General features: G+C 35.3%; 2 protein-coding genes across 5 annotated transcripts; both read right to left on the bottom strand.

The window, feature by feature from the left end:
* Nucleotides 1-94: 94 nt before the first annotated feature.
* LOC107630135 (putative CCR4-associated factor 1 homolog 9) lies at nucleotides 95-13,719 on the bottom strand. Of its 4 annotated transcripts, none has more exons than XM_088509793.1 (7): nucleotides 12,751-13,719; nucleotides 10,978-11,752; nucleotides 10,099-10,891; nucleotides 9,808-10,010; nucleotides 9,124-9,359; nucleotides 7,466-8,300; nucleotides 7,073-7,362 (listed from the first exon to the last, which is right to left on the bottom strand). In XM_088509793.1, exons 1-6 carry the CDS (start codon nucleotides 12,913-12,915, stop codon nucleotides 7,482-7,484), a joined length of 2,991 nt encoding a protein of 996 aa, XP_088365919.1. In that variant the 5' UTR covers nucleotides 12,916-13,719; the 3' UTR covers nucleotides 7,073-7,362; nucleotides 7,466-7,481. The 4 variants fall into 4 exon arrangements, with proteins under 4 accessions (XP_016191972.3, XP_088365921.1, XP_088365919.1 ...); XM_088509794.1 differs by having other exon boundaries at nucleotides 7,073-7,282; XM_016336486.3 differs by lacking the exons at nucleotides 7,073-7,362; nucleotides 7,466-8,300; nucleotides 9,124-9,359; ... (2 more) ...; nucleotides 10,978-11,752; nucleotides 12,751-13,719 and adding exons at nucleotides 95-1,007; nucleotides 5,701-5,922.
* Nucleotides 13,720-22,535: 8,816 nt separating this feature from the next.
* On the bottom strand, nucleotides 22,536-25,960 carry LOC148570136 (uncharacterized). Its single transcript, XM_088506863.1, has 2 exons — nucleotides 25,736-25,960; nucleotides 22,536-22,940 (listed from the first exon to the last, which is right to left on the bottom strand). Exons 1-2 carry the CDS (start codon nucleotides 25,958-25,960, stop codon nucleotides 22,536-22,538), a joined length of 630 nt encoding a protein of 209 aa, XP_088362989.1.
* Nucleotides 25,961-26,668: the final 708 nt, after the last annotated feature.

Below are 26,668 nucleotides of genomic sequence, written 5' to 3'. Positions count from 1 at the left end.
TCGAAGACAGAACCATGAAACAACCATTGAAGTGTTATAAAACAGCCAATTCAAGTGTTGTAAAACAATTGTCATATCCAAAAAATAATCTGTTGATACTACTTTATAATTCACAGACAAAATGTTGTTACATGAATAATCTAATGTATGATAATTTCTTTCAACTTAAGAGTATTAACTTTTTGCAATTTCTAACCCAAAAAATACATTAACATATTCCCTAAACCCATCCTCATTAGCCAAAAAATAAATTTCTCTAATCTTGTGAAAGATGTGGCAGGTGAGCAAGCTGTCAGACCCGGCCTGATGACACTTCCCAGCAACTCGGTCCACGTGAAGTGTGTCAGCCACCTTCTCCAAACCGCCATAGAGGCGATTGCAGAACCTCATCACATGCTTCACATCATAAGCATTTCCCCCAAACAGCTCTTTTACAAGCACCAAGAACTCCTCCAAGCTTGTTGGAAGAACACCCCACGTCAGAATTTTCACCAAATATCCAATATCATAAGCACCATGGAATGTGACCCATGTAAGTGCTTTGTTGAACAGCAGCCCAGATGCTGCTGCCAACTTCGCAAAATGCACCGAAGAAACTCCAGCCACTGCATTGCGTGCAAAGTCGATGCCCTGGCTGCGTAGGAGTGCCACAGAGTCCTTTGCGTGGATGTCACGCATGAGGTTGAAGTCTCGGAAATTGAACTGCCAGATGTAGTGAGTTCTGTTGTTGGTTCCTAGGTCAGGGAGGTTGCCGTGCTGGTCTGACAGAGTGAGTCCAAGCTGAATGATTTTGAGGGCATCCACGTTGGCCTTCATGACTTGGTAAGTTTCCTCTGGGATAAGATTCCGGTAGTTCTTGTTGCGGGGCAGGATGACTACGCCGGGGAATTCAGTGTCAACGGAGACAAATCGATATTTGTCAATCAGGCTGCTTATGATTTGGAACTCGGAATCAGCATTGGCAGCCCACACTTGCCTAATGACAACCGAACTATTGGGACTAGGCTCTAGAAGCGGCAGTCGCTCCACAAACCTTGGCTGAACAGCACGATAAAATGGCGGAAAACCAACAACCATGGGCGGTGCCATCAGAAAAACTCTCCGTGGTTGTTGAAGTCGTTCTCGTTCATCATCGATCGTCATTCTTGTATACATGGTCGTCATGCTCTTCCTAGAAAGCAACTCTGTTAAATTCTTAGAAACTGAAAGAAAAGATAGAACAAAGGAATGCAAATTGTGTGCTGCTTATGAGTGAATTGGAAACGGTGCAGTACCTTTTCTTTGGGCGGGTTCCTCTAAGGAATGCTTTGAGGCTTGAGTGGACAGGGGCATGAGTAAGAAAAGGAGTTTCTTGCGGTGATGTGGTATGTGCGGAAGGGTAGGAATGAGATGATCTTCAACAATGTTATGTTTGATGAAGAAAGAATGAAACTTGATATATAGCTGTTTCCTGTTTGTGCTTCAAACTGGAACCGGGAGAGGGAGCAAAGAACCTTTCATGCAGGTGTGGACGTTGTTGTTTAGGTGCTGTCTTCTACTAGTTATTTAGGATTTTGTACGTGCGTGAAATATTGAAAACTAAAATTTGATAATCAATTCAAAGACAACCAATTGTGAAGATAGATTAGAGGGTGCGTTTTGGTTTTTTAGTCTTTAGTGTTTACCTACGTCCTGTGTCAAAGATATGTATGATTTATAGGGGAATATATATACTTTTACTTTGAAAAAAAAATATATATAAAATAAATCTGCAACACATCACTTAATAATTAAATCCTAACCTCTTATACGCGCAATCTTAATTATAAACCCATACTTAATTGAGAAATCAAACATTCGCAAGGAAGATATAGGATTTAATATGAATTTAATGAATGAATGAATGAATAATATTGAACATACATCTTATGAAATTCAAGATTCAAATCAGGACTTGAAAACTCATGTTACCCCGAGTGGTTGACTTAAAAAGTCTAGAAATAAAGAGACAAACTAATGGTCCAGTAACTAGAGTCAATTATGACAAAAATAGTTCCAAAAATAAAAACTAATATAATGTATATTACACTACATCAAGGTCCAATTGTTTAACGTAAACAATGACAACAATAAATATTCAAATTTATTAATTGTAAACTGAATCTTTTAGATTTGGGATGCTCCAAAAAGATACAGAAAACCTAAAAAAAATATTTTTTAATAATTAAAATTTAACACATATAATAACTTAAATTATGTTATTTTTGTCAAAATTAGATCAGACATATTAATTTGATCGAAAATAGTAAATCAAATTTTGAATCGATCTAAATTAATATTATTTTTTATAAAAAAATGACTACAATACCCTTATTATATAAAATGACTAAAATACTCTTATTATATATATTAATTTTGAGAATTTTAAATTCTAGCCCTTTTCTTCTCTATCGTTATAGGGTTAGAATTTAAAGTTTTCAAAATTAATATATATATATATATATATATATTAGAGATATTTTAGTTATGTTTTATAATAGGGATATTGTAGTAATTTTTTATAAAAAATATTAATTTATATCGATTTAAAATTTAATTTATTAATTTTTTTACTAAACTAATTTGTCTAGTCTAATTTTAATAAAAATAATACAATTTAATTGATTATATATGTCAAATTTTAATTTTTAAAAAACAACTTTAAAAAAAAGACATTTTTGACATCGTTATCTAAGTGGCCCCCTTTAGATTTTATAGTTACTAAACTTGATTTGTTTTGGTTTAATTTAATATAAATATAATTATTTGATCTATTCTATTATTAAAAACGATTGTGTAAAAATATTTGAGTGATTATTATTCTATTTCTTAAATTTAATTTCATTGCAAGAAATTTATGGATGGTTTCTCTAAATTTTTAAAGTGTATAATTTTGACACCACTATCTAAATTGTGAAATAAAAAAGATTAATTTTTTAATATATATTAATTAATAAATATAATTTAAAATAAGAGTCTATTTTATTTCGCTAAATGAGATCAGGAATTCAAAAGACAAAAGTATCAATCTATTTTATTTATCAGCCCCACTACCCCATTTTTGTATCTTGCTGAAAGTTTCTGAGAAATCTTGTTGTAGAGCGATGTTTTTTTCTCTTTAACTAGTAAGTTTTTTATACTATTGTATGCAGAATCACGCCATCAAGTGTCTCTTCAAACAGTTAATTTATTACTTGAAACTCATGGGGGAGCAGCATGGTAAGTTCTTCTTACCAGTATTCTGAATTGGTTATCTACTTTAGTTTATTTATGCTCTGCAGTCATTGTCATGTATCAATAAACTGAATTGAAATCAATATTTATATCTTCTTTGCTGGGTTTGGTCATTAGTGCAGTATTTGGTCTGCATTCATTGCAATAGAGTTTAATGATAGTGCATGTTTTTATGGGGTAGCTTGACAGATAAACTTGATGGACTGTTAGTCCTCTTTGACCGAAAAACTATGTTAAATTTATCCGAAACTTATCCATAATTATCCCTATATCTCTGGCTGTAGGGCACCGCCTATGGCATCTGTCACCATACGCAATTTGTTGCTGTATACCACAAATGAAAGCTGGGAGGTAATTATGTTTCAGGTCGTGCTTATAATTAATTTGGGACCCTTGGTATAAATATTATTGAAGATTTTTTTCCGTTTGCATTATCGTGCTTACAATAGAGGATTTTGTCCATCACCGAAGCTGGTAAACAAAAGTTTGCACAAATCGACGATGGAACCGACATTAACTTTGTTCGAGGAAGCAGTTGCAGATTCACAGGAAAAGATCAATGCCTTAATCAGCGATTTTGGTATTTCAGAGTTTTCTGGGCAGCAACTTACCATTGCTAAAGAACTCAGTCAAAAGATTGAATCAATGGAGGGTTTATTGAAGCAATTATGGAATAAAACCTAGTCCCATTCATATTTGTATGTAATTAGAATTTAAAATTGTCCTTTTTCTTTATTGATATATTTTACATAGATCACAATTCTTTGTATATAGCAAAGATCATATTGCCGAGTGTTGTATAAAATAGTTAGAAATTAGGATTCTTCATTATTGTAAGAAAAATTTTGTTCGGTTGAGCCTGTACTGCTACGAAATAACAATTTTGGTAGCTTGCTTTTATCTCATGAAATTTTCTTTTGGGTGTTTTAATTTGTTCACGTGTAGTACTGTATTAAGAAAATGGCTGATTTTTTTGGTTATGGAGGGGGTGTAGGTGTTTTGCAGGATTATGGAAGATGGAAGTTTTACACCGTTATGTGGGACAGCTTTTTTATCAGAGTTGGTATGGAGAAATCGGACTCTCCGTGTTCTTTGTTTCCAAAAATTTATATGCAAATCGGATGGTCCGTTTTGCTTAAAGGAGATGAAACTCACATAATGGAAATCGGACCCTGTAATTTCTCATTGAACAAATCGGACCCTGCGATTTCTTTGACATTTGAGTTTTTTAGTTCAAACAGATGAAATAGAAATGGTTGAGGGAGGAAGAAGATGAAGGCTTCGAAGCTGGCTGGGGAAGAAAGAGAAAATGAAATTCCTGGGTACGCATGCAATAGAGGAGGTTGGCTGTGTTAAATAGGCACCGGGTGCACCTGGACAACGACACGTGGATAGGAGTAACAACAAATTGAACGGTCCGCTTTGCCAGCAGGAACTCACACGGTCCGAATTGCGTCCACGGTCCAAGTTCTATTTTTTCTGACACCACCCCAATGTTAAGCACCCCTCCTCCCCATATCAGCATCTAGCACCAGCTATGCCTCCATATTAAAATTCAAAAGCGTCAGAAAATGTTTAATTAATATTTATCAAGTTAAAGTTGCTTTAGATAATGGATAGTGGAAATCCTCATTCCGTACATCTCCTCGTCAATTTGGGCATGAGCTCGCAGCCTAAATTATGAGGGAGAATGAATGGCTCTGTGACTCCATATTTCGCCTTGAAGGGAAAGCAAAGCTACATCTCGTCAAAGCAAAGGGCTTACCCCAAAAAAAGCCCTTTCTCGTTTATGGAGCGACCTGTGCGCAGATTTAAATGACAGGATTTGATAGTTTTCTCATTAATTCGGGATCCTTACCACAGCGGTGCCGAAGTTTGGTTACGCCTCAGGCTCGGGGGTCTATCCCGCGTCCCAAAATAAGGGTTCCCAGAAATGGAATTTCGCACCATGCTAAATCTGGGGGTGGCATAATAGCCGCGGAGTTGCTTATGATTTTTGATAGGAGTTGTGGCCGACCTGGGTTCCATTCATGGGGAAAGTAGCCCAGCCGATTACTATGTATTACTATTATATATTATCTGATAGGGATGTCACTTCAGCTAATAAATATTTATTTTAGCAAGTTCTGATTAACGTGCACCAGCCCCTCCTGATGCGTCCCCTTCTTATACTATTCTTTCTCTTTCGAGTATGAGAAATTCCTCCCCCTCGTAGATTTAATGTTCTGTACGAAGAAGGCTAAACCTATTCATTTCGGGATAAAACCATGGGCAAAGCACAATGGATTTCTTTCTTCCAAAACTTGACTGATGATCAAATAGTCTGGAGAGCACCATGGCTGGCACAAGTACCAATCCTGTACCGTTGCGGGGATTACCCCTGGGTCATATTATTATTAGGGCTTTGGGGCGGCATCAGTTATGCACCAGCAATGCTTCGGCGGCAGCTGGGGTTGGGGTCATTAGAGTTCATCATCCCCATGACGCATGGTCTAAGAAAGTGGGAATTCACTTTCGGGGACCCAAAGACGGCTGATATAGTCAGAATGGTAATCGACTTTTGGAAGGAAACTCAGCGGATCAAGACAAGTCGATACACAAAGCAGACAACTCCAGCCTCTATGGCAAGCCACTCGTGGTAAAGGTTTTCTAGCCCCGATGGTGTTCAGACCAGAGTTATCAGCGCCTATGAAATTGGAAGCCCAATCTTATGTGGTCAAAACCAAAGCCGGGAATGAAGTGTCACACTCAGGATGGTCGACCAAGACTGCCTCCTTAGCAGCCGTCAATTAAAGGCTTCGGTACTAAGCTCACTGCTCCGGGAACCCTCTTCCATTCGGAGCACGCATCGTAATCGTACAGTAATATGTGCCCTACAGTAATACAGACGACTCTAGTTTTTGGTAAGTACATGCCAATTTTGAGTTTTGTGAATGTTAGTCACCGTCCTGCATAGTTGTGATAAACTCTCAGAGAAGTAGTTGTTCTTCAACAAATGGGACCCTGGTGGACATTAGTGCAATACAAGCATAGTTTCTTTCACCTAAAATGTTGCCAGACCTCTCAAATATCTGATACCTTTGTTATGTTTTCCTTCTACTAAATAACAATAACGAATACTGTTGCATTTTTCTAGTTGCTCTAGATGTTAAATTCAAGGTTTTTACCATTTTAGTCTTTCAAATTCAAAAATCATTATACTGATTTTCAAGATCCAATTTTGAGTACCATATTATTTACTTGAGTTAGCAAAGAAAGTACTAAGTTGCCTCTAATTTGTCGCGATGGATATAGGGTTAAACGGTGTCATTTCATTTTGTTTAAATAAGACAAAAATAAAAAGACAAAAAAAAAAAATTACATGATACACATTATTTTATCTCCTCATTCTCTAAAACGATATCGTTTTTGCCTTGTTTAAGTTCCAAAACGAAACATCATTTAGTCCTGTGTCTAGTGTGATAAGTCAAAACTAGCTCATTATTCGGTTCAAGTTCAAAGGACCATATAGTACCTGTAGCTGAATTTCAGAAACCAGAATAATAAATTTTGAATCTAAAAAACTAAACTGCTAAAGACTATAAATCTCAAAAACCATTATAAAAATTTAGTCTATAAAGTGCATGTAATTCTTTAATTAATATAGTATACATATTACACTTTCGGAGGGTTAGAAATCCATATTATACTTTAACTGGCTCATGTTAAATTAAGCCTAAACTTCACTCTATGACTAATAAAGATGAAACCTTTTTCCTAGATGGTTAGAAATTATTTCTCAAGGCAGAAAAAAGAATGTAAAGTGCTACACATTAAACTCTTTCACGACATAAATATACATCAACATAAAGTAAATTGAATAAAGAATATTGAGGGGGAAAGAATGTTAAAATCAATATTTTACAACTGCTGCTCTAGAAATGACTCAAAGTAGGAATCAAATTCTAAATGGGATACAACAATAAAGATAGTACAAAAGATATTTCTTATAACAACATTGCTTCGTGAAAGCTCCAGCCTCCAGACAAGTCTGTACAGAAATATTTGTTCGAGGATTGTTAGTACCAAGCCACTTCCACGATCAATGAAGAAACACATTCAATCATCCATCTGCAAATTTAAGTAAAAAAAAAAAAATCCACGACTCTAAGTTCAAATCTTAATTATGCTATGCTATCTAAGGGCATGTTAGTAAGGAATATAGTTTCAGTACCGCTTCCAACTTGAATCTATGGACTCTCTTCATCCGAACTACTGTCACCTATCCTCCTTTCAGCAATTGCTGGAAAGAGCCGCTGACGAAAATCAGAAGGTGGCGGACGAGTCTCTGAGGAAGATGATCCTTGAGATGTCTCTTGTTTTTGAGATTTCGCAGGCTTCTTCTGTGCATCTCTCACCTGCTTGCATGCCTTGTCCACCATTATTAAGAAGTCTCTTACTATTACAAACAACCGTAAGCCTTCGTCCTTGCCGGCCTTCCCATGAAAGTAATCACCAGTGCTCTTTACCAGAGCCATGACTCTCTTCTCTTCTTCCAGAAGTCTCACGACATCAGTCTCAGCATTCTGCACGAAACGTCTAATTGTGTCACTAAACCCTCTATCTTCCTCCACATTCTTCAGATCTTTGTTTAACAACTCTTTGGTTTTCATGAGACCATGGCCAAGTTTGGCAGTAGTTCCAGTTAAGGTGTCAGCATCTAGAATTGCTGCTCTCTTGACATTCTCAAGTTCGCTACTCAAGTGCGAAACCACCTGAAGGCCAATGTCACGGTAGCGATCTCCAGTTTCACTATCTTTAAGATCACTCACATTTGCCAGCCTGGCAGCTTTTATGCCTTCAGAACGGATAATCTCTTGAACCACAAAGTGTAAGAGTGTGGTCTTGCCATCTGTTCCTTTTACATCAGATAGTTTCAGGAGTGTATCAAGCTTAAATGCTTGTGCACCACCACGGAATGTTCCATCATTCATACGGTTGCCAGTTTTGAGAACAGCTTCAAGAAGCTTGAGGAACAGCCGGCTGTTTCTTAGTTCCTTACAAGCAACCTGACATATCGGATGAAGGTGCAAGAAGAATCAGATTTCAGGACAAGAAAGGAAGGGGTCACACAAAAGAACCAGATGTGAGGGCATCAATTTGAGAAACAGCCGGGTTAGTGAGTGCGTGGCAATCGCAGAACACACTCTTGTTTATGTCTCTGTATAATTCACACACAGCATAAATCTAACTCCTAACTTCTAACTTGATATAGTTAAACAGAACACTAAAAGTTTATATCTCCTAGATACCACATTTTAAAGGATGCATATTCTTTATGGGATTAGTAACTGGAAACATACTCAAAAAATGATAAAAATTGCGTACGAAGTTATCAGACTTTATTTTGTACTGCATGAGTATTTCATATGAAGGGGAGAAAAATGTACTTGAAAATGTGAAACTATGAACTAATTAATGCCCACAAATTATAGGTCTAACCACTGAAAGAAAAATAATCAGCATATTAACTAATAATTCAACAACTGGATTATAGAAATAAAAATATGTAGGACATAAATGAGTCAGTTTAAGGACTCACTATCCCAGCTACTCAAAGTTTACATTGTTACTTTTGCCAGTCTAATCTAAGATTGACAGAATGATATATCTTGATGATACAACACAACGACCTTAACAACTAAGCCTTGTCTTACTAGGTGGAGTTTGCTACATGAACTAAACAGCACCATAGTTTTCTACAATATAACAATATATCATGTTTATTGGGGTGATATTCCCTCTCAAATCAGTTTATCATCTTATTTGGGAAAATCAAACACTTCAAAACTACAAAATTTTAATGCCATGATCATGATTTAGATATTGTACCTCTAGAACTGCAAAAGACTCGATAGTAGAATTGAGCTCCTCTTTAAGTGTACTCATGAAAAGAAGTGCTTCCATTCGCTTGAAAGCAAATGGAATGTCAACCATCGCTTTCAAGAACTGATCAGCAGGGCCAAGTTGAGATAGCTCACCAGTAAAAAGTCTAAGCTTAAGTTGTTCATCAGTCGTCGGTGCCATCTTCAGCAAGGTTTGGAGGAACTCAGCAGGCAGCTCATTTCCTATCAAACCAAAGACAAATTTCAAAGCTATTATACAAGTGGAACCAGAGACAAGTGAACATTTCTATATGATAAACAGATTTCATCATGATTTACCAAGCAAGCATCAGAAAGTGATCAATTCACTTGTTCAGAAAACAGTTGTCTGTACACTAACAAAGACTACCACGATCTATGCTCCTCCATACTCAACCATGATAGCATAAATCAAATAATTTCAGAACAATAATAAAACCTAACAACAGCACTACCACAATCTATGCTCCCCAAGTGCAGCAAAACGGTGCTAGATTCAAATAATCAACATGATACGGGTTGTCTATAATGTTTTAGGGCAGCAGTGTGACCATGCAAGGTTTTGTGTAACTTGTGTTCCCTACAAAATCTAATATTACTATCACAATAATCAACAGTTTCTTACAAAAAATTGAAGGACCAAGAAAATCACCTTCATAAAGTGCATCACATACTTCTTCCATTGTCACGTTCAATGCTCGCAACAGAATTAATAAATTCTGTGCTTTCTTCTTGTCAATGATCTGGATATACTGAGGTGAAGGGTCTTGGGCGGAAGACTCTTTCCCTCGTTGACCATTGTTTTTATCCACAGCGTTATAACCAAAAAGTGTTTCTATCATCTCCTCATTAAACCTGCAATTTTTTTCATCAGAAATATTACCAGCTAGTGATAAACTACTATCTTTGTCCAACAAAAAAAGCCTTTGGATTAATTTCTTACTGGAATGATCCAGACTTGATTTGATTCCAAACCATTGATTGATCAGAGTTGGCTTGAACCTTATCCCAGAAAAATGGCTTTAGCTTGGCTTTAGGAGCATCAGCTTCACTTGTGCCAGCTTCAACGTTCTCTGTAGCTTTTGGTTTGCTAGCCCCGATTGGAGGTGGGCGAGGAGGAGGTATACCACCCTTCGGAGGTGGCGGAGGGCGAGGACCAGGTTTGGCACCAGCTGGAGCTGGGGGCGGTGGAGGAGGACTAGGTTTCGCACCTGTTGATGCAGGGGGCAGTGGTGGTGGAGGACTAGGTCTGGCCCCAACTGGTGCAGGAGGTGGTGGTGGAGGATGAGCTCTGGCAGCAGCCAATGCTGGGGGTGGTGGGAAGGGAGGAGAATGTTGGGCACCAACTGGTGCTGGGTGTGGTGGTGGTGGAGGTCCAGGACGTGGAGCACCACCAACACCAACCTGTTGTGGTCCATGAGTAGCCAGGGCAGGGGCAGGGGCAGGGGCAGCGGCAGCAGCAGCATTACCGGAAGGCCTAAACGAAGGAGGCTCAGGGGGGAGAGGATTCAGCCTGCCAGGTGGAGGCTTTAAAGGAGGCATTCCAGAAGGCATGGTTCCTGTCCACTGGGAATGAGTTTTTACTTCAAATGGTGATCCCAAAGCAGCACTAAAAGCTCCTATTGATTGACTTTCTTGAACCTGGGGCTTCTTGTTGTCAACCAAATTATTACTTGATGATTGGAACCCAAGTTTCTCCCCTTTCATTGAATTTCCAAATCCATAACTGGAAGGACCTGTGAGATAAAAAATCAATTTCGCCAAGATTAGTACAATTCTTTAAAAATAAATAAATGAATGCCAGTATGAATATGATACACACCAACAGAGTAGTCACTCATGCTCAAGCTGAGAAGTGGCCTCTCATCATTTTTTCTACCTTGGCCAATCTTCGAAAACCGACCACAGAACATAAAGAGCAGTGCTGCTCCTATCAATGTCACCAGTGCAGTTATAACTACAGCAATAACAACTGTTTTCTTATTACTATGCTTATCTTCGGTTTTATTAGCGTCCGATGATGGAGGAGCAGAAACATCTGCATTTGATGTTGTTGGTGGTGTCAGTTTAGGAAAAAATGGTGACAAAGGAGGATGCAGAGGTCTAGAATCAACAGGTACCGGAGCAGAAGATGGGGCCAGACCAGGTCCAGGGGATGGTGCTGGACTAGGTCCGGATGAGGGTGCTAAATTGGGTCCAGGGGATGGTGCAAGACTTGGTGTTGGTGATCCAACAGCAGGTCCTGGACTAGGTGCTTCTGATATCTGCTGAAGCAAAACTCGACCCGAGTTTTGTCTGGAAGCACTAGATCCAGAAAAATGCAGTCCCCTATATGCAGCATGCCAAATCTTGGAATCATCATCATCTTCCCTCGATGGCAGTAATAGAAGATTATTTTTTCTCAAACAATAGACGCACTTTTCCTTGAAATGATAATGGCAAAGATTAATCAAATTTTTTATGTCTGCTTGTGTTAATGGTCGAATATCTGAACCAATTGTATTGAAGTTAACAGGCAATTCTTGTCGAACGCATAGATGGAGATCTTCTGCCTCTTTATTTAAATGAATTACATTTTTTGTTAATAGTACCTTTGCCTGCAGTAATTAAACATAACAAGTTTTAGTTCAAGTCATCATAGCAAATAGCAACAATTGAAGTTGAACACATATCATAACCTTTCTACATTCACAAATCTAATAAATAATCATAAAGCAACCAAAGCCGAGTCATTTACTGATGCGTGACCTTAACAAAACATTTTACATGAGAATTTAGAAAGTTAAAAAAGTCAATCAATCGTATCACAAAGTTAAACATTGAAAATGTATGACCTCTGGTGCTCCTCAAGAGACTTGGAAGACTAGACTCTACAACTAATATCTAGGAATACAAGCGAAAGCTACAACAAGAATGCCAAGGTGATTCACTTTGATAACAGAAATCAACGATGTGCAGGAAAATAGTGAGAAATGAAAACTCTTGTTCTCTTTTCTGTTCTTGAACACTTTCCCACACATGGCCACACAGGAAAGAGTTATGCAGAATATAAAGATTTAACAGTACAATCTTTACTAGATACCAAGCTGCTTAGTTTTGGATTAAAAGTGTGAACTTATATTTAGCTCGGTGAACAGGAAAGGTACTAGATGGCGTCTACTTGATAGATATTACTGATTAATGATTTTGAGATTGATATTATAGTCCGCAAAAGGAGTAAGCAGAGTTTGGTGCAGTTTCTAGCGGCTCTAGCCCCCAAAATCCACTCAAAATGTAACTTCCCGCTTTGCGAAGCAATCACAGATTTAGGCATAGATTGTAGCTGCCTATATGAGAATGAAACCGTGATCAGGTTAATCAGAGACTATCATTGGCAATTCACTTAGGACAAAGCAGCAGAGTCATGCCGCCCCAAATTGATGTCAACTCTTAACAGCTAACATCATAATTCGAATTGTCAAACTAACAAAATAGACAGGGTTAATACAATCAAGGTAAGAAACACATGAACCACTGAAAACCTCAAAATTTCGGAAATATGCTGTGTCCGCTTCAAAATTCTAAATATATATGTTAACCAAAAATAAAATCTCACCGTGTTGTCATCTAGCAATTCAGATGCTGGATCAAGCAATTGTCTAATAACACCTTGTGTTCCCTTCTTATCTATAAAGTTAACTGTTCCTACAACAAGAAGAACCAAAAGTACACAAAAGCTAACTGTCGCTGCGGCGGCAACCATATATCTCTGACTTCCCATTCCAAGCGCTTGATATGCTTCTCATTTCATCAAGGGCACAACACTACTGCACCTTCTTCAACCATAAATAGCCCAAAATAATAATTACAAAAAATAACAATAATTCTTCACTAGCCACTGCCAACGCAGTTCAACTCTTCACCCCCAAAATTACCAGCACCACCAAGGGTCTTGGACCAAAACAAGAGTTCCTAGATCAAGCACAATGATAAATAAGCAAAATCCCAATCTTGTCGTCTTCTTTTTTTTTTTTTTTTTAAATCGGAATTTGCCTCTCCAAAAATTTTCAACTTATTTTGATTCAGAACTTCAATCAAAACCTCACCAGAAATAAATAAATGAAACGGAGGCAAAAGCGTCTACAATGAGAAACTGTAGCAGAATCAAAACAATCCCAACAAAACCGTTGCAAGCAAGTGTTCGTTGCTAATACCAACTCAAACTTTTGAGAGATTCAAGAAGAAGGAGTTTTATGACAGGATCCAAAAGAGAAGCAGCTCAAAAGACCAAAAAATTGTTGACCGTGAAACGTTGACGGTGAAAATGTCGTGTTTTCCTTTTCTCCCCCTCCTTTTTTTTATATATATATTTTTTAAGGGAAAGAGAAAAGGTGTAGAAATGGTAAAGAATATTGAGAATGAATGCTCATTAAAGTCTAAAGAAGTTTCTTAAGAGCAAGAGGGTAGTCGGACGAGACGCGTAAAAGAGCCGTCCTTCAGGGTGTAAAAGTAGGTAATATGACTATATGAGTATGATTCTGGATGCTGGCTACTACTATTCTACCTCGACTCTTCTTCTCATGGGTATGCTATTTCTTGGCTAATTTTTTTTTTTTATATAAAAAAATATTGATATTTTTGTTGAAAATAAGATTATTTAGTGTAATTATAAATAGATAAATTTTATAAATGGAATATTAATACCCAATATGCTATCTTTTGTAATATATTTATAATACTATAATATATTTTAAATATTAATATTCAATTAAAACATTATGATCATTTCTATATTAAAAATAATTTATGCTATTTCTTGTTTCAATTTCAAATGTTATTTTTTAGGTCATCGCCTACTTCTCATAATCTCATAGGTAGACAATCCTTGCCTTTTTTTTTTATATCAAGGTTATAAAAACCGAATGGATTATGAGCTATTTTAATTATTGATTTATTGGTTTAAAAATTTAATCAATTTAATTATTTATTTGGTTGAAATAATTAAATTATAATAAAATAATATATAAAATTATTTTATCTTAAAAATAATTATATCTTAATTTTTAAATTTTTTTATTTAAAAAGTAAATATATTCTGTCTTTTAATTTTTTATATATATTTATTTTAAACTAAATATATTATATTAATATTTTAAAAATAAATATAATTTAGAAAAAAGAACAAATTGGTTTTTGAATTTTTATTTTGTGAACAAATTCGTTCCTTAAGATTTAAAAATATAAAAACGTCTTTCACTGTTCAAAACGCATGACAGATAGTTCTTCCGTGCAAAATACTCCCTCAGAGGTAACAAAGACAACATATGTGGCACTTATTTGGCATGCTATATGCCTATGTGTCGAAATGGTATCGTTGAAGAAGCTTTGTGTGTCCGTTGTGAAAAAGGTCTAGGACAAATAGGTCTCTATCACTTAAAACGACACCGTTTTAGCACATTGATTGTGGTCCTTGCATTTAAACATAATTTCAAAGAAGCCCATATGAACCCCACACAATTACCTGATACCCTAGCATACATATGTATGATCTTTTTCCTCCAAAAAACACAACAATTGATCTTTTCCATTTCTTCGTTTTTGTGGAAGGTTGCACTAGTAAAGCTTCGTAGGTGTAGTTTAGGTGTCGTGTATACTGGTAATAAGTACTTTTATTGCGAAACTCATTTTATTTGTGCTTTCTAACATTATTTGCTATGCATATCGTTAGTTGAGGTTTCTGAGTAATGTAGTTAGTGAGGGACATGAAAGATGGGTTATGTAGGGTTTAGGGTTTAGGTAGGTGCTGATTTAATGATGTTTAGGACTAATCCTGGTAGATAAGTTTGGTTCGGTGTTCACTATCTGAGTATTTTGTGACGAACAACATTGCAGATGGACAATATTTTTGTGGTTCCTATTTTTCATCATGGAGGTTACTTTTCAAGGGTTCCTACTGGTGAGTTAGTTTATCTACATGATAAAGTTGAGAGGTTCTCACCGATGGACTTGGATTTTGTAAATTTCGGTGATTTGATAACATTGTTCAAAAGACTGGATATCAAGCATACAAGGAGGCATACTGGTAGGATCCAAAGAGTAAGGATATAGAGTCAGGGCTGCATGTACTAAGGGGAGATGCAATAATCAACCAGATGCGGCAAGCTAAGATGAAAAACAAAGACATTGATGAGTTTTATATATTTTTCGATCATCCTATTGATGATCCTGGGCTTGCAGAGGGTGCTGGTAAGGAAAATGCTGAGGTAGAAGAAGATATCATTCGAATTGAAGTGGAGGAATTGGATCAGTCGTCGACTGAGCATGATAGTTATGAGAGTGCAGAGGATGAGCTGTATGCACCTCCACCTCTCGGTTATGAAACTAACAGTGAGAGTGGTGAAGATGGTGTCAGTAGGACTATAGCTGGCAAAGGAAAGAGGAAACAAGTGCCTGAGAGGTCTAAGAGAACGACTCAGCCTAAGAAACAATCCAAAAAACAAGCAAGACGTGTGTCTCAGAGAACAAAGTCTAATGCAAGAAAGAATGGCCCTACTCATGAGTCCGACACAGGTGGGCCTGTAAGACAGCCCAATAGAGCTAAGCCTGCAGGAGAGCCCAATGGAACTAGGGTTGTAAGGCGAGCACTTCTAGACTATATCAGTGATGTAGATACAGATGATGATGACATTGTTTGGGAGTATGAATCTGAAGAGTTGTATACACCCATTTCATCTGAGGATGAGGTAAACAAACATCATTGGCCTAAGTTCAATGGCCAGTATAGTTTCGGAGAAGGAAGATTTGAACTTGGAACAAGATTTGTTACAATTGAGAGGTTCAAAGAGGTTGTAAAGGATACCTTTATTACTGAAGCCAGGGAGTTGGCTTAGATTAAGAATGACAGAGAAAGAGTTAGGATTGGTTGCAAGGATGAAGAGTGTCCTTGAATTTCCCACTTGTCTTACAATAAGCAATTACAATGCTTCCAAGTCAAGACTTATAGAAATGAGCACACTTGTGAATTTTCATGTTTATATGTCTTTTTGATTGGTTCATTGCTTATGCCATTTTATTGTTGTCTTGTTTTTGTCTTGATGTAAAGAAATACCGTGCATTCATGCTATAGTTGCAGTTAAAAAAAAAGACATGATAACCCTGAGGATTATGCGCATCCATGGCTATGTATGGAGTCTATTAAAAAGACTTACAAACACTTCATCTAGCTAGTAACCAGTGAGGAATACTGGATAAGGTCTGAGTTTACTAGACCTGCTCCACCCCTATTAAAAAGGCCAATTGGTCGTCCCAAGGTCCATAACAGACAGAAAGATCCAGTTGAGGCTGTCATTGATGGTGACAAGTTAAAGAGGAGTTTCTATGTCACGTGTAGCAAGTGCGGTGAGAGGGGACATAACTACAAGACGTGCAAAGGGGCCCATCTAACCCAAACTGAAAGTCAAAGAAGAATGCCAATGAATGCCTCTCACTTGTGGTGCTTCTATTGTCACAGTCAGCTCCCCAGACAGAGGTAGTTCATAGTTACTCAGGGATGTTACTGTCCTCCCGATAATAACTTAAATGGTTTAGTTGTCGATTTAAAATATACTTAAGATTTTATATGTCTTAACAGTAATTCATTAGGGATTTATACGTCAAAATTTATTATATGCTTCATTAAGACTCTTAACGCTAAATGGCATTTCAGACTGGGGAGCAGAGTAACCCTGATGCAACCAACCCTCCTCATGTTGAATAGCATTCTACTGACTATTTGTTTGCTAATGAGTTATCCTCTCATAGACTTTGTTGGCTTTTATTTGTTGTTTTCGAGACATTCACAATTCTTTTAAACTTGCTGCAGGGTAATCCGAATACAACCTCTGTCCCAATGTCTGAGCAAGCATCTGGACCATTAGTAGTAGTGTTTGTGACACCATCAAGGCCTTCGCAAGCACCATTTAGGCCGCCAGCCCAGTCTCCATCACGGCCAACTCCTAAGCCATTTAGACTTAAACAATCCATAAAGAGAAAGCCTGTGACAATCAAACCCTCTCCATCTGGACCACTTACCCAGCCTGAATAGCATCCACCCTCTCCACAACAACCAACTACATCAGGAGCCTCTTCACAGACTTTGACATCAGAAGGCAAAGCAACTCAACGGCTGTTTAAGTTCATCCTCACTCCAGGACTCAACAAGCCTAGTAGTTAACACTACATGTTTAGACTTCAATTATGACATTAACATCTTTTTGAAAATAGTGTGATTTATCAAGCAACTATTTTTGGAAACAATGTGATTGTATGATTCGCAGGCTTAAGTTATGCTTTATTTTGGCAAACTACATGTTTAGACTTCTTTTATAACATTAACATCTCTTTCATGAGATTAATATATGCTTTACTTATTTAATCATATCTCTGCAGATTATGCCATTAACTTGCTTAGGACAATAGCTTCATCTACATTTTTCATCACTTTGCTAAATATAACATTGTTTAATACATTACTTTTGTCTGAAAAAAATACAACTCATGGTAACTAATCCCATACCTTATTACAGCATTTTTTCTTATCTACTTTTTCACTTTTCAACCGATTTTGACAATAATGGAAGCAAAAATTACACTAACCACTACAACAACAACCCAATATACATTAACATTTTTCTTTCTCTCTAGATGCAATAGCTTCTTCTCCAAATCAGTTAGTCTCTATTCTACTATTTTCTTCCCAAGATACATTTTCATATCATCAACATCATTCTTAGTCATAAATTTGTCTTTGGCTCCTATAATTGCAACATGGTCATCCAGCCATAAGAAGAACTTGCAATGACTGAAAATTTTCATCTGCATGTTCATCATCAAAACAAAAATCATATAAAAAAAATCTGTATAATCAAACTCAATAAAACAAAATCGTCAACTTACCTTAAAGAATGGACATCCAAAGAACAATCTATTGGGGTTTGTCACCGTCCTCAATTTGTACAATATAGTATACACTTCACATTTACACTGGGATATACCACCACTCGCAAGCTTTCGCAGAAACTACAACGGCAATGGCGACTGGATTCAATTTGAAGACATAGGGCACATAAGCAAAACGACGTCATTTTTTCATCTAGGAACGAATTTGTCTCTAACATCAATCGACCTTTACACCTATACAACGTTACGGTAGTGGTCTCCTGTCAACGCAAAATAAGTGCCACAAGCTGTCTCCATTATCTCTGAGGGAGTATTTTGTACGGAAAGACCCATTCGTCATGCGTTTTAGTGAGGGGCGTTTTTGTATTTTTAAATCCTAAGAGACGAAGTTGTCCACGAAATAAAAGTTCAGGGACTAATTTATCTTTTTTTCTATAATTTATTATATAGTTAAAAGAATTATTATATAATATTTATTAGTTTAATAATATTGTTATTCTTTTTGTATTTTGAACACAAATATCTTTATAGTATATATATTTTTCTAGTGTACATCTTTATAGTATATATTTAATTTAGATTGGATATGTTATATAAATAGTTTGAACTTTGAATATATAGGTATTTTTTATTTTCTTTTATTTTTTATTTTTTATTTTTGGTATATAGGTATTTTTTTATTTTTGGAACAACTTTAAACTTTTGAATATTATTATGATCCCGGTTCTAACACTTTGTTTGGATGTTTGATGGAAAAAGAGAGGAAAGAAAATGGGAGGAAAGAAAATGAGAGGAAAGAAAATGAAAGGAAAATTAGATTTCTTTGCATATTATTTGGATGTAGAGAAAATGAATGGAAAGAAAATAAGAAAAAAATTTTCTCTTGTTTGGATAAGAAGAAAAGTAGGAAGAGAGAAAATTATAATAGTGTAAAATTACCTTATTACCCTTACATATTTAAAAATAAATGATACTTTATTAATGTATTTAAATTTTTTTAATAAGAAAAATCTTTCAAATATTTTTTTAAAATTTTAAACGTGATAAAAGAAAAAATATATATTTGTTTTCCAAACAAATACATGTAATAACTGTGTAAAAGAATAATAAAAATTACACATAGGTTACGTCATTAATTTCTTAAACTATATTGCAAGAAAAATGTCACTAAATCGTCTTTAAAAAAATAAAATAGTTAAAAGTTGCTAGCATTTTTTTCTTACTACAAGCAACGAAAAACCATATACAATTCTTATAAACATATAATAAAACACCAAAAAAATAACAAAGAACAGGTCTCCAGGAGAGTAGTACTTTAACCACACACACCAATTTTTAAAAAAGGTAATACTTCATATTAAACATCATCATTATATGCCCACTTCCAAAAAAATTAATTCCACATAACTAGAGCCATATATACACATCTATTTCCAAAGAAGAAATTTTTTTTTTCAGTTAAAGATATTAACACATGATCTATTTCTATTTGTACTAAGTAGAATATTCATTCACAAACATCTTCAAGTATTACGATTCCTGCACAAGCATACACAACAAATATAAATTACTTAACACAAGGAGTTGATCATGATAAATTATTTTTTCAACATTTTTCTATTCAAAAAATTAGTGGACTTAGCAACTGAAAGTATTTAATAATATGGTCATAAACTAATTTAACCAATGCAGAAGAAATCATGTTATTTTTGTCCTAAACTATAAAAACTCTATTTACTTATTATTAAAATTATTATTTTTTTTGTACAAGTTTGTACGCGCAAATATATTTATATTAATTATGTCATGAGGTATTTATTAAACGGATCAAAATTAATAAGTACATATACTACATAAACATGATAATCACATGCGTGGACATGATACAAATATGTAGATATGTGTTTATTAAAGGCTCAAGGTACTAGTGAGAAAGTTCAATTAGGGAGGAGATAGTTTAACAGCAAATATAACCTTAGCACAAAAGCTTCCAAGTTCTTCAATGACCTTGGATCAACTTCAAGCACTCTTTGCACAGGGACTCAACACTACTGATGTAGTTGCACTCTCAGGTATAATAATCTAGCAATTGCTTTTTGACCAATAAATAATTAGCTTTTTACCACTACACTTGGTTGCAATTTAAGCATATAATTAAAAAATCAAATCAATACAAAAAGGGAAACAAATAAAAAAGAAAATTTAGAAAACAAACATGTATAAATGATACTGATAGAAATTCTTCCTATGACATAAACAATTGACAAATAAATTAGAAGAAGCAACTTTTATCTTATCACCACTTTAATATCTACCATGTAAAATATCGGTCATTTGTCATAAATTTTTCACCACCAATCTTTCATTAAAGTAAATTAATTAAGATTCATTTTAAATTATTTAAATATACAACAACACTCAAGAGGTATAACTTTTGGCATTTTTTACTTATTTTTCAGACACCCACTTTTCATAGCATTATTAATCATGATGTAGATAGAGTTCATAATCACTGGTGAAACATTTTCTTTCATATTTGAACCACTCCATGAGATTTAAAAGAACTTGTGTATTTATCCAATAGTAAATTATTATGATGCAGTTCTTGTGACAATTAGAGCATAAAACTGAATTGGATAAGAACCTCCCCTAACTTTGGACTTAGTTACTTTAGTTGTATAATATTATCAAAAATCATATTTAAAAAGGAAGACATTATGATCTTCATCTTGTGATATACTTACTGTATTAAGCTATTACTCTGTTATTACTAGCACACTAATGTGAATTATAATACTGAACAAAATATGAGAAATATGACATGGTTAGTATTTGTTACTAAAATTAATTAATATTTTAAATTAATATTTTTTATCAACTTCTAATGCATTAAAATTATTTCTTTGTGGACCAAACATAAACTGGCAGTGAAATATAAGGTTGAATGCAGTTGGGTTTTTGAATTAGGATGAAAGACCCAATCGAAAACAATGAAGAATGCATGAATTAATTTTCGACTATAAAAATTAGAATCATACATAGAACCTAAAATCAGAACAACATCTCAGTTGAAAAACAAAAGAAGAATACAAAATATGTGCTGTGATGATTTTTGCATTTCATTTTTGGAAAAAACTACGACTACAACAGAAAAAGAACGCACCTTTGGCTTGAGGATGCAGGAATGAAGATGCGGTGGAGCTGTCCCGAAGATGATGAAGCTGCTGCAGCGATGCCGACAGCGTTAGAAAGCTCTGGCGTCGCTGTTGAAGATGACGGGGAAACAGGGAAGATGGAGATACGTGTTTTCCTTTTCAGAAGAATTAGGGATTTTGATTTGTTATTAATGAAAGGGTATATATATACTTTTACACATTTTTACACTTTCATCCCAGTTTTCTTGGTAAGTTTGGGCAGAAAAATTTTAACTGGGCCCCACGTAGGCTTTTTTATTTTCCATGCAAGTTCCCTGCTAATCCAAACAGGGAAAAAATAAGTTTTCCATCGGTTTTCATCTTCTCCTTTTCTTTCCTCACAAATTCCTTTATACCAAACAAAGTGTAAGTATAAAACTATCATAACAATAAAAAAATTAAAGACATGCCAGAAAAATACTTTTAAGAAGGTATAAAACAAAAAAATAGGAAGAGGCCCAAATGAAACGCCAGCTAGGCCCAATATATCTTGTAAAACAGATATCTCTAACCCTAACTTACACTCGTATATAAGATAATGTTGTTAAGCGAGATTAGAGGATTGAGATTTAATAATATACTAATGTTAAATCCGTGTGATGCACGAGCTTATATTTAAATTTGACATTTTAAATCGAAAATAATATTTTATAATCATAAATTTTCGAGTTTAGTATAACACTATCATCTTCATTATATAATAAATGTACTGAATATGGTATTTTATCTTTATTCAAAGTAAAATGCAATTGGATGAGTTTGAAGTTTATAATATTTTTGAACCATAAGGAGGAAGACATGAAAAATAAGAATATATATAACTGCAATAATAGCATGTTAATTTTATACTAAACTTTATATCAAAAGGCTAATAAAAAATTATCGACAACCTAGTATCTTACTAACTTCAACTTCTGATTCATCACCAACAACAGAACTAAAATTTTTATTTCCAACATCAAGTATCCAATTAACAAATCTATTCATTTCACCTTCATCTTGATATGAAGAAGACATTCGAACCCTCATGTTCGTATGCAGTTTCAGAACCTTACAAAATGATCACATATGGGATGAGTTAATAGCTGATGACAATATATCGTGTCTACTCCCTTTCGGAATCACCGGAAGTATCTGTCTGAAATCATCTCCTAGAACAACAACCTTACCACCAAATAGTTGATGTGTCTTACGTTGATCGGTAACTGACATAAGATCCCTGAGCGTCCGATCAAGTGCTTCAAAGCACATTTTATTGAGCATTGGAGATTCATCCCAAATTATATATTAAGCTACTTTGGATGAGCAGCTCAGCCTTCAAACTTCCATTCTTGATGTTACAAGTAGATTCATCAGTAATTGTAATGAGTATTAAAAACCTAGAATTAGTCGTTCTGCCACCAGGTAGGAGTAAAGATGCAATTTCACTGGATGCGACATTTAAAACAATCTTTTCTCTAGATCGAATAGCAGAAGAAAGTCCATTCCAAATAAATGTGTTATCACACCCACCATGTCCATAAAAGAAGTAAAAACCACCAGAGTCTGTAATAACAGCATTGAGTATCTCATCGAATACTAACCTTTGCTCATGAGTCATCTTTTGTTCCGTATACAAGTATGTATGAGTCAACTCATTTATGTTATATGCTAACTCCTCCTCTATTAGCTTATTCTGAAAAAGTCGAACATCGAATATGGCTAGGTATTCAATTTGTATAGAATTATCTAATACAGTTGTGTTTTCAATAATATCCTCAACTTCTTCAAAAAATTTTGAAAGATTTATAGCCAATTCCTTTAAAAATATTTTTTTGTCTTAGGTGTCTTCCTTTTTCAGCCATGCACACTTCTTCTAATTCTTTAGTATCTAAATTTGAATTAGATGTACTTGTCCCTATAATCATTAGAGATAATACATCAATTATTTTATATTATAAAAAAATTAATATATCCTTAGATTCAAAAGCAAACTACATTATATTACCATTATTACTGACTATGTTAGTAATATTGCTATATGTTATCATCATCTCTGTAAAATGTCTTTGCATTGATGTATTACCTACTGAAAGCATCGTGATTTAATTAAATTTTTGAATTCTATTATTTTTTTAGTTTCGTCATAAATAATAGCAATCCTACTATTTATAGATATGTGCAAAAGTATAGGTGTATCTGATAGATCTCCTTTCTCCAGGGTATCATATAATATATTAATAATAAAAAATAAAAAAATTACTGTTCTTGCTGAGTTTGGCCGGTGTATAGCTCGTCCGTCGATGAATGTCTTCAAGCTTCTCGTTGGGATGAGTTATACGTCGGCAAGGAGTGAACAATGGGGTGAATACCTGCAAAAGATACTCCGACGCTCAAGTCACTAAATGTTTAAGAGGTATAAGAATAATTCTATGAATATAGAATGTATATAGAATATATCTAGAATGTATCTAAAATCTATCTAGAATGTCCAGTGTATATAGAAATTGGTGCCTTTTATAGGCATAGAGTTGATGAATAGAGTGATGGTATGACCGTTGATCATTAAGTCAGAATAATGGTCATTAAGTAGGTAATGAAGGTGTTGGTTACAGAATGAATGATAATTAAGGCCGAGTTATAACTTATAATGCACAATAAAGACCGAGTTATAAGGTGACGGGTTATAGTCCCCAAGCTTTGTCTGCCGATCAAATAATCCAGGCTAAGCTTAGAAAGTAAAATGATTTATAACTCGATTTAAAGATAAGTGAATAATGATATGGTGAGCCCCAAGCTTAGTCGGGTTATTATGTCGGCACTTATTCAAAAAATAATTGAGTGATAAGAGTCATTCAATCAAGATAGTTGTGTGGGGGATACTTTTCTGCTTAAGAACAATTTTAGCATTTGATTATATGTGAACTGAAAAGTTCAGAGATAGATATCCATTGACAGAATCGATTGTATGATCCGAAGATATAATGGTTAATTGTCTTAGAAATTTTTCCGGCCCACAACAACTTATTGATAAATTTCTCGCTCAAAGCAATTAGTTATTGAATATTTACAATTTATAGTGAAGATCTGACATGAATAAGATAAATTGAGAAAATGAATAGGTATAAAGTCGCAACATATATTAAATAATATATATTGTAAAAGTAAAATAGTTCAAAGTAAAAAAAAATATACCTTGAAAGTTGATAATTGTAGAGAAGAAGACGACATATATGAATGTCATGCATGCCAAATGTGAATACCTGAATTTTGTTTTGTAGGACATGCTTTAATTTGATAATAAAGCAATAAGATAGCATAAAGTGAATAGTATAACAGTTATATACAATTGATATACAATTGATTTTTGATGAAATCCAATTTTAAGATTTGAACTCATTATTACCTTCATTTAATTGTATAAATGAAATCATTAAGCAATAAGAATATAGCACATAATGAAATAAAAATTCAATTGACATGATTGTTATATGTCATTATTGTATAGAGCATATATTGAGGTTTGAATATAACTAATAAATCAGTAAATATTAGTTACACAAAATATAAATGCAAAAATATATGTGAATAAAATATATAATTTTATTTGTGTAAGTAGTGAACTTTGAAAAAGTTAGCAAAATTGATATGTGAGTTTGTACTTGGATTGATTGAAAACCGAGTTTTTTTTTCCGGATTGGTTGAAAGCGGAGTTTGTTTTCGGATTGATTCATTGATCGATTATGACATGTGAAATAATATGATACGTTAGACTAAAATTTGATAAAATGTATTAAATAAAATCTTAAATAAGATTGTTGAAATTGGTTAAAAAATTTGAATGTAATTCAAGTTTTATGAATATGAGGGGAGTAGGAATTATTTTACTCGCTCCCCACAGACGGCGCCAATTGTTCTATTATATTTTTTAAGTCGTAACAATCATTGGTAGAGTGCCCATATAATTTGTGATATTCAAAATATTCGATACGACTCCCCCCTTCTTGCTTTTAATAGGCCGAGGGGGAGGTAGCTTTTCAGTGTGGCAAATTTCCCTGTAAATGTCAACTACGAAAACTCATAGGGCAGTGTAAGAATGATATCTTCTGGGCCTTTCAGGCCCGACTTCCTCTTTCTTCTTGGGCTCCCTCTCCTTTTTTCTTGATAGATGAGGATGCCCGAATCGCCATCTTGGCTCACATAATCTGGCGTTCTCCTCCATGTTGATGTACTTTTCGGCTCTTTCTTGTACATCACTCCAAGAAGTCGGATGCCTTTTAGAGATGGACTGAGAGAAGGGTCCTTCTCGGGGTCCATTTACTAGGCCCATGATTACTGCTTTTGTGGGCAGATCTTGAATTTCCAAGCATGCTTTATTGAACCTCTCCATGTAATCTCTCAAGGGTTCTCTAACCTCCTATTTTACTCCTAATAGGCTAGGTGCATGCTTAACTTTATCTTTCTAGATTGAAAACCGCATAAGGAACTTACGCGAGAGGTCTTCGAAGCTGGTGACCGACCTGGGGGGAGGCTATCGAACCACTTCATCGCCGCCTTTGTCAAAGTCGTTGGAAAGGCTTTGCAGCGGGTAGCATCAGAGGCGTCGGCTAAATACATCCGACTCTTAAAGTTTCTGAGGTGGTGTTTCGAGTCGATAGTCCCGTCGTACAGATCCATGTCAGGGCTTTTGAAGTTCTTTGGAACTTTTGCCCTCATGATGTCTTCAGTGAACAGATCTTCTACCCCCAATGGGGTATCTTCTCGGTCAACGCGAGAGCTCCTACCTCGAAGATTGGATTCTAATCTTAAGAGCTTTTCTTCAATCTCTTTTCGTCGTTCAACCTCTCTCCTTAGGTTTCTCTCCGCTTCTCACTGTCGTTCCAGTTCTTGTTCCAGTTGTTCTAGCCGCCCAGCACCATGAGATCAGCGGAGTGAGGTTGTCCCTCCTTCTCTGGTTCGTGCACTTCAGAGGAGATTCTTTTTGAGTCTTGCACACCTGATGGACCTTCTCTATGTTGTCTATCCGCTCCTTGCAGAGATATTATGGCTCTGTCATTGTTGACTGCATCTTGATGCTCTTGTTCAGACTCCACTGCAATATGTCCGTTGTCGTTCTGGTCGTCCGCCATGATGAGTTGATCTTCCGGGTCCCCGGCAACGGCGCCAATGTTACGGGGGTTGGTACACAAAATTGTGATCGCACACTTTTCACACAACTCCGTGCAGCTGACCAGCAAGTGCATTGGGTCGTCCAAGTAATACCTTACGTGAGTAAGGGTCGATCCCACGGAGATTGTCGGCTCGAAGCAAGCTATGGTCATCTTGTAAATCTCAGTCAGGCGGATTCAAATGGTTATGGAGAATTGATAATTAAAAGATAAATAAAACATAAAATAGGATAGAGATACTTATGCAATTCATTGG

The sequence above is a fragment of the Arachis ipaensis genome, chromosome B3 (genome assembly GCF_059453495.1).
Source record: "Arachis ipaensis isolate K30076 ecotype BB chromosome B3, ASM5945349v1, whole genome shotgun sequence".
NCBI classification, from domain to species: Eukaryota; Viridiplantae; Streptophyta; class Magnoliopsida; order Fabales; family Fabaceae; genus Arachis; species Arachis ipaensis.
This window is presented reverse-complemented; position numbering and strand designations above follow the sequence as displayed.

Excerpts from the sequence above, each read along its gene's own strand:
- LOC107630135 (XM_088509793.1), bottom strand. The coding sequence starts at position 12,915 with ATGGGAAGTCAGAGATATATGGTTGCCGCCGCAGCGACAGTTAGCTTT. Across the intron at positions 10,011-10,098 it reads ATCAAGTCTGGATCATTCCA|GTTTAATGAGGAGATGATAG; the intron begins GTAAGAAATTAA and ends AAAAAATTGCAG. Across the intron at positions 9,360-9,807 it reads ATGTGATGCACTTTATGAAG|GAAATGAGCTGCCTGCTGAG; the intron begins GTGATTTTCTTG and ends TTGGTTTGATAG.
- LOC148570136 (XM_088506863.1), bottom strand. The coding sequence starts at position 25,960 with ATGAGGGCAAAAGTTCCAAAGAACTTCAAAAGCCCTGACATGGATCTG. Across the intron at positions 22,941-25,735 it reads CAGCTTCGAAGACCTCTCGC|AATAAGCTAATAGAGGAGGA; the intron begins GTAAGTTCCTTA and ends CGACTTTTTCAG.